Here is an 8,997-nt window from a genome sequence, read left to right on the forward strand (position 1 = left end):
ATAAAATACCCTGTGTGAAAATTACTTTCTGGTAAAATACCTTGATTTACCCTGTGTGAAGATTAACTTCTGTAATTGAATTTCACTGACATACATTCATTTTTTTTCAATATAAAGTTTAAGCATAATACACATTCCCAAGAAAAAGTTTCCTTTTATGTCAATAAGATTTTGAAATAGTGTCTTTTCCCTCCTCTCAGGCTTTAAAAACCAGGATAAAGATCAATAGAACATTTTATTCTCACATACCTTCCTTCTGCTGAATGTTTCATGTCTTGAATGCTTACAAACTGACAGCTCTTAGTATATTGAACAAAATTAGGAGATTAAAATCACTTTCTATAAATATTGTAAAGAAAATAAACTATGAAAAGAAATCTGGTTTAACAAAGAAAATCACCAAGTCCATTCCAAAGTGAATGTGTGGGTTGAAAGTGTATGTACATGTATATCTGTTTACATAAAGTTACATTACATAGTAATTACTATACAATTCTAATATTACATTACAATGCAGTTATATTATACTTATAAATTGTATTTATAATACAAAATTATATAATAAAATTATAATAATTGTTATAATGTATTATAAATCTTAGAGTATAAGATAGTGATACCATAAAGTGATATTATAAAATTTTATTTAAAGTATGAAATTATATAGAATAAATTTACATACATGATTTTTGTTGTAATCCACAACTATTTCTCTGTAATATAATACAATACAAATTATACCAATAAAACATCAGGATGAAATATTTATGCAGAATCCTATTAAAGAAAGAATATCCCCTGAATGAGTAAGAACACGTAGGTCTAAGGAAAGCTGGAATTCAGTGAGAAGTCACACGTTGGTTACATAGTTTCCTCATAGCTGTTTTCATCTCTGTATTTCTCAATGTGTAGATAAGAGGGTTCAAGAGTGGAGTAAAAATGGTATAAAACACAGACAGGAGCTTGTCCACAGAGAACCGACTGAAAGGCCACACATAAATGAAAATGCAGGGCCCAAAGAAGAGTGTGACTACCATGATGTGTGCAGAGCATGTAGAGAGTGCTTTGGATACCCCACCAGCAGCACGCTTTCGGACAGTGATGAGGATAACAGTGTAAGACACCAAGAGGAGCAGAAAACAGCTCATGGAGAGCAACCCACTGTCAGAGATCATAAGTATACCCAGGACATAGGTGTCCATGCAGGCAAGCTTGATCACAAGAGGAAGATCACAGAAGAAGCTGTCCACCTCATTGGGGCCACAGTAAGGTAAATTCACAGTAAAGGCTACTTGACTGATGGAGTGCACAAATCCAATGACCCATGAAACCAACACCAGCCCCACGCAAGTCTGCCGGCTCATCATGGTCATGTAATGCAAAGGTTTGCATATAGCCACATATCTATCATAGGCCATAGAAACCAGAAGTACCATCTCAGCCCCACCGATAAAGTGCAAGAAGAAGATTTGAGCCATACATCCTCCAAAGGAGATGAGCTTTCGATCACTAAGAAAGTCCCTGATCATCTTGGGGGTGGCAAATGAGGCTAGCCATATATCTAAGAAAGATAGATTTCCCAGCAGGAAGTACATAGGAGAGGAGTGCAAGTGGGAGTCAGAAATTACAGTGACCACAATGATGAGGTTACCCAGCACAGTGGCCATATAGATCCCAGAGAAAAATATAAAGAGAAAGTGTTGGAGGTGTTGTGAAGTGCAGAGTCCATACAACACAAATTCTGACACAAGGGAGTAATTCTGCAGCTCCATTATCTCAAGTTTCAGATTTTGTCCTGAATCTATAAAGAAAAGAGGTGGACATGAAAGGGCCTTCCAACTATCAGGCACATGAAAGTGATCACCTAATTTTATCTGAATGTAATTTTAATTTGAAAGACAAAATATAAAATACAATATAGAGATGATTAAATCCAAGTCCAACAATAGAGTTTGCTTGTCTCCATATTTAGGCTGTTTAGAATCTTCCTTTTAAATTTTTTTTTTAAATCCACTTAAGATAAAATGTACCTACCTACCAAAATTCACCCATTTTAAGTGTGAAACATAATGAATTTTAAACAAATTGATGGACTTTTGCAGGCTTCTCTACAATGCGTGCTTTGAAATCTAGACAATCCAGACTCCTTCAGGGACTTTTCCTGGTAGTAATAAAATTATCTCTTCCTTCCATATTCATTTGCTCACTCAGAAGCTCACGCATTCAGACCATGGCTATGTAACGTGGAGTTTCCCATTCTCTCTTCAGTTAATAAAGCAATAGTATAGAAGGGAGTTGGAAATTGGAAGGAGAGATGAACGATGAGAGACTATGGACTCTGAAAAACAATCTGAGAGTTTTGAAGGGGCGGGGGGTGGGAGGTTGGGGGAGCCAGGTGGTGGGTATTATGGAGGGCACGAATTGCCTGGAGCACTGGGTGTAGTGAATAAACAATGAATTCTGTTACACTGATATGAAATAAAAAAAATAAATAAAATTAATAATAAATAAATAAATAAATAAATAAATGAAAAAGGAAATAAGTCAATTAACCTAAGGTTCATACACTTCCCCTGATCCCACATTTTATTACTGCTCTTGTCATCTCTATTAATCATCTGGGTTTGGGATTAAAAAGCCAATGATCCAATTCATTTGTATTTATTGTGTATAAATTGACTACTTATTGAAGATTTTAGAATGGCTTCAATTAAAGAAACATTTTCCAAGACCTCTCAACATGAACCAGAGCATAAAACCTATGCAATAATTTGAGGGAGGGGGTAGCTTTCACAGTGTACATGAGTACTGATAAGTTCAGCATTTGAATAAGAATGTAGTTCTGAACTTGCAGAAGAACTGGTTTGGGATGGATAGGTCACATTATCAGTTTATCATGAGTAATGAGGTGGTACCCCAGTTGTCTCACTAAGAGGAAGACATTGTATAAAATTTTTTTAAAAATTTATTTTGACAGAGAGAGATCACAAGTAGGCAGAAAGGCAGGCAGAGAGAGAAGGGGAAGCAGGCTCCCTGCTGAGAAGAGAGCCCAATGCGGGGCTCGATCCCAGGACCCTGAGACCACGACCCGAGCGGAAGGCAGAGGCCTCAACCCACTAAGCCACCCAGGTGCCCCTTGTATAAAGATCTTTATAAAGACATTGACCAGAACTCTTCATGAGTAATTTCACAAATGATGCAGAACTGTCCTTTGTATGAACTTTTATTATGTTGGCCCTTTCCGAAATTGAAGACTATAACATGAAATAATAGTTTGGTAAGGCTACTTAAAGGGAGGTAAAGTTACATGTTCCAGATCTGAAATATTCTAATGATGTGAACATGATATTGTGATAGAATTAAAAATCCAGAGGAATTCTATGGTTATTGTACCTGTTTTAGTCCACTTGAATAGCACCAGTCTCAACCAGGTTTTTGTAAGGATAACAGAGACTCAGATTCTCTTGTTCCTCTTGAACTTTTATAAATGGATTATATTAAAAGATTTAATTGCAAGAATTTTTAGGAATAGGTGCTACCCCTCTTTAAAATGGGATTATATATCTGAAGTTAAACACTGCTGAAGACAATTCAGGATCTCCTCACAGACTTAATTAGATGGCACTGATATTAGCTAACATACATATTACAGACCACAATGGCCACTCTTTTATTGACATGTTTTTGCTCAAAGGCCATAAGAATTTTCACATATAAACCTAAAACATAAACGGGTTTTCTAGAGATTTCCCAAATGGAAAACTTGGAAAACAAAAATAAAGAAATGTTTAACTTGTTATTGAATCAAAGATGCTCTGAAATTGGATATTGGTGATGGTTGCACAACTCTGTAAATATACTAATAACCATTGAATTGTACCCTGGAAATAAGTGGAGTTTTTGGTACGTAAATTATATATCAATAAAACATTTTTGAAAATGGATGCTAAAAATAGTGGAATAAATAAACTTAAATAGGGCTCTGATTTCAGAGAACACGCTGTGATTTTCAAAGACATTTTAAAGATTGTTAAATCCTAAATTTATAATCAGAAACAATGAAGTTGATTTTGTATACCTACAAATGCTACTTGGGAAACAAATACAACAATGACAAAATTTGATTTTAACTGACAAGTTAATATTATTTCCTCCAACAATTTTAATGTAAAAAAATAATGGAATGAATTAGTCTCTGGTTGACTTGTATGTTCCGACACAAATTCACTAAATGTGTATCAAAGGCTGTTTACTAACCTGGGGTTAGATGTTCACCGCTGGTGCTGCCGATCCCTCAACTTTTTTTTCAAATCTACTATACCTGAATGGAGCTTCTGAAAACATACATATTTTTTATCCTATAGAAGATTTAATAATCTCTTTCTCTTTCTCCTCCTCCTGGAAAATAATTCCAGAAAAGCATCACTTTAAGAAGCTGAAGAGCTTCAGATTTGAGTCTTCTTTGGACTTTAGATATAAATATTTATATCCTCTCTTCCATCAAATTAATAATCCCTTAAAGATGGGACATTGATGGCCAATTACCAAAATGGAGCTTGGGGAATATTTTCAAGTGGAAATTTGTGCTAATAAGTCATGTTCATTTCCCCAAGTGACAGGGAAGAAAGATTTAAAGACATCAGGTTCTATATAAACACAGGTGCAATTATTTTAATAGTTTAAGCAGGATAATATATATCCTCGTCAGGTTAATAGACTGTAAAATGTGCCTTTCTTTCCTCTAGATAATAAAATTAACAAGTTACATTTTAAAAATATACTGAAAATCTGCCAATCCTGCACATTATTTTATGTAATTTTGATAAAGCACAACATGTTGGAACATCAGATTTTTATGTGTCAAAATATTTGCTTTCTCCATATTTATATGTTCATGAATAATGAAATCTCCTGGTCTCTGGGTTACTTTTCACACTATTTATAATTGTTATCCCACTTACCTCCCCAAATCATTTGAGGTTAATTCAGGCTTCTTTTGCTAATGGTTGTATGCTTGATTACAAATATCCCAGAATTTTCTGATGAATGATAATCACATTTACAACAATTCGCATGACATTCAATTCCACATTAGGTGTATAAGCACAACCCAATTTATAAGGGATTTCACTAACAAGACAGCATCTTAGTAAAAAGTCTCATTTTCTATATTGGCTTTAGATAATTGTGTTTCACTTAAAGGGAATCACAAAGCTTTTCTAAGTTTGTTTCTCTTTTGAAAACACACAAATAATTATTGCTGAAGAAAAACTGTAGAATAACCTATATGTTGGGGCGCCTGGGTGGCTCAGTGGATTAAGCCTCTGCCTTCTGCTCAGGTCATGATCTCAGGGTCCTGGGATCAAGCCTTGCTTCAGGCTCACTGCTCAGAGGGAGCCTGCTTCCCCTTTCTCTCTGCTTGCCTCTCTGCCTGCCTCTCTGCCTATTTGTAATCTTTCTCTCTCTGTCAAATAAATAAATAAAATATTTTTAAAAAGAAGTAACCTATATGCATCAATTTAATTTGTTCTTGATATACAGTTATTATTCAGGTACAAATATACTATGTAAAGCCAAGAATTGTTGAGAAGCTTCTGATAACAAACAGAGTCAATATTTAGTTTGGAGTTAGGAGAATATTTCCTAAACACGGTGATTAATATTATGTGTCAATTTGGAGGAATGTTGTTGAATCAAATTACCACAGAAGTTGATGAATTCCGAGTAAAACAGATTGCCCTGCATGATGTAGGTGGGCCTTCCCCAATCAGCTGAAGTTCTGAAGAGGAGAAAAAGACCAGTCTTCCCAAGCAAGAAAGAACTCTCTAGGAGGCTGTCTTTGAATTTCATCTGTACCATCAACCCTCCCGGGACTCCAGCCTTCCAGTCCACATTGTAGATTTAGATTCTAAACTTGCCAGGCTCTGAAAGACAATGAGCCATTACTTGTATTAAATCTCTCTCTCTCTCTCTTTCTCTCTATCTCTCTCCCTCTCTCTCATTCATCCTCTGTCTCTTTATTTCTGTCACTGTCTCATCTTTCTCTCTCCGTTTCTCTTACCTGAAAATCCTGACCAATACCATAAATATAAAGTCAGTAATAGAAGAATTCAGAAAGCAAAATACACAAAAATATGTGAAAAAAAAACAAACAAACAACTTTGTATTTTAGGAAGCAACACAATAGAATTTAAATCCAACTACAAACTTGTTAACTCTGTCTCCAATATTGTGACCCCCAAAGTCACTACATAGAGTTGTATAGACTTTAAGTGCTCTAGACCTACTGGCCAAAGGGTGTATGGGAGCTGATATTCAGCCGGTGCCCCACCCTTCCAACAAACAGTATATCCTAAATGAGCCTGGGTTTGTGCCCTGGAAGCACTTTTTTTTCTAATCCATACAAAGTTCCAGTGTGGCTATTTTAACCTTGATGATAAAACCCTAATATCTTTAATATAGAAAAAGTATTTATAAATCAATAAGTGAGGCAAACTTGAAGAGAGAGAAAAGGAAAGAATTTAAGAAAATTATTTTTTAAAAGGAAGAAGACTAATAGGCCAATAAACATTAAAAATTGACCTGGTTAAATAAAACTTAACAAGGCATATCTTTTTTTTTTTTAATCTTTTTTTTTTTATTTTTTATTTATTTATTTTTTTTTACTTGAGAGAGGAGAGAGAGAGTGAGAGAGCATGAGAGGGGAAAGGGTCGGAGGGAGAAGCAGACTCCCTGCCAAGCAGGGAGCCCGATGCGGGTTTTGATCCCAGGACTCCGGGATCATGACCTGAGCCGAAGGCAGTCGCTTAACCAACTGAGCCACCCAGGTGCCCCAAGGCATATCTTTATTCACATATCAGATGTGGAATAAATACATCAAACTCATGGTCAGGTCTAATGAAAATAGTTAATCTCATAATAAAAATAATATAAATTTAAATAACACTTGATGTCTCTTCAGGGCTTTCTTTATGCCAGTACTATATCAAGTTGATTCTTTCAATTAATCTTCACAAAAGTCTAGTGAAAGAAACACCATCATTACCAGTGTATAAATGAGGAGACTGAGGCTAATATGTTTGGACACACATACTGTCAGTAGCAGAGTTGATGTTCTAACCCAGGTGCATGGGCTCTAGAATCTATATTCTTAAGCTGTGGAATACTGCTTCCCTCACTGTAAATATATATCAGGGGGCACCTAGGAGACTCAGTTGATTAAGTGTCAGACTCTTGGTTTTGGCTCAGGTCATGATCTCAGTGTTGTCAGACTATGCCCACAGAGTTGGGCTCTACACTCAGCTAGGAATCTGCTTGGAATTCTCTCTGCCACTCTTACCCTCACCCCTACTCATGCACTCTCTGTCAAATAAACAAAATCTTTAAAAAATGTAAATAAGCATACATTTTTGATAGACACTTTGGAAATATAAATCAGTCTTCTTGAGAACTGCCAATAGATCTAGACCTAGTATTTCTATGACAAAAGAAGTCTATTAAGAAGTGTAGATTAATAAATAAAAATTTATAACAATTTAATTTTTCCACATTACTTAAAATGAATTAAAGTAGATCAGTGTGTCAGAAAATAATGAAAAGAAAAACAAATTTTCAGTACATATTTCAATATATTAAGAAAGGCTAATGGTGTTTTCTTAAAAAAAAAAAAAAAGAGAGAGAGAGACACTAGGCTACACATGTAGTGCACATTCTCAGGAGCAGGAAGCACTGACTCTAAGCCAGTAGATGTTTCTCATCTGGATCTTTGAGTTGGTTATATCATCACTGCCAGAAAACATCCTGATACAGATTCTTTATATGTAGAAGAAGTAGATGTTGGAGAAACAGCCCCAAGAACAGTTGTCAGTGGCCTGGTGAATCATGTTCCTCTTGAATAGATGCAAAATTGGATGGTGAATTTACTTTCTAACCTGAAACCTGCAAAGATGAAGGGGGTAATATCTCAAGCAATGGTGATGTGTTGTAGTTCACCTGAGAAGGCTGAAATCTTGGCACCCCCTAATGGGTCTATTCCTGGAGACAGAATTATTTTTGATGTTTTTCCTGGAGGCCTGGCAAGGAGCTAAATCCTAAGATGATTTGGGAGGAGATCTAGCCTGATCTCTTTACTAATGATGTGTGTGTGACCACATGTAAAGGAGCTCCCCTTGAGGTAAAAGGGAAGGGAGTGTATAGGGCTCAAACTATGACCAATAGTGGAATAAAATAAAATTAAATGCTTCATTTACTGAACTACATTGGAGTTGCATTGGTGAATGAAATCAACAATTGTCTCCCTCACAGTATTTACATTCTCACAGAAAATGCAGACAATTAAACATAAACAAAATGGTAATTTACAATAAGTTTAAAGAAAAAAAAATCAAGGTAAGTAAGAGATAGTGGGATTGCCAGAGTTTTCATTTTAAATATGATGTTAAGAATAGGTCTTACTGAGAACAGGACTTTTGACCAAAGACTTAAAGGAATACATGGGAGCATCCATGTGTACCTCTGGGAAAAGCAAAACACAGAGAGAACAGCCAGTGAGGAGGCCCTTAGGTGGCTGCTGCTTGATGATATTCAAACAACTCCTAGAACTAAAGTGGAGTAAGGTGGAAAGTGGTTGGGATGATAAGCAACTGTAGGTGGGGCATAAATCCTACAGGGCCCTGTAAGACACACCAGCACACGTCTTTCTCTTCTGAGTGAAGTGGTTAGGGTGAGTTTTGAGTAGAGGATAGCATTAGAACAGCTCTTACTGCTCCTGTTGGAAAAGGCAAGGATAGAAGCTAGGAGGCCAGATAAGCAGCAAGTTCACTAATTCAGGCCAATTCTGATGATGGCTCATTCCACAAATGTACACTGTAAGACAGAAGTAGTCAGATGCCAGGTTTATTTTGAAATTGTAGCCAATAGGATTTCCTGAAGATTATTTTTTTTTCAAGTTTTTATTTAAATTCCAGTTACTTGGAGAGAGTCCCAGATGACAGAAGA

At 35.9% G+C, this 8,997-nt stretch overlaps 1 protein-coding gene and 1 pseudogene across 2 annotated transcripts; one reads left to right on the plus strand and one right to left on the minus strand.

The window, feature by feature from the left end:
• Nucleotides 1–839: 839 nt before the first annotated feature.
• LOC308346854 (olfactory receptor 4K14) lies at nt 840–1,781 on the minus strand (the record flags this gene model as incomplete). Its single annotated transcript, XM_080809900.1, has 1 exon — nt 840–1,781. Exon 1 carries the CDS (start codon nt 1,770–1,772, stop codon nt 840–842), a length of 933 nt encoding a protein of 310 aa, XP_080666026.1. The 5' UTR covers nt 1,773–1,781.
• A 3,901-nt stretch (nt 1,782–5,682) lies between these two features.
• On the plus strand, nt 5,683–8,230 carry LOC308346644 (aminoacyl tRNA synthase complex-interacting multifunctional protein 1-like; annotated as a pseudogene). Its single transcript has 2 exons — nt 5,683–5,752; nt 7,723–8,230. The product of its transcript is annotated as an aminoacyl tRNA synthase complex-interacting multifunctional protein 1-like (transcript).
• The last annotated feature ends 767 nt before the right edge of the window (nt 8,231–8,997 follow it).

The sequence above is a fragment of the Martes martes genome, assembly GCF_963455335.1.
Source record: "Martes martes genome assembly, chromosome: 7".
Lineage (NCBI taxonomy): Eukaryota > Metazoa > Chordata > Mammalia > Carnivora > Mustelidae > Martes > Martes martes.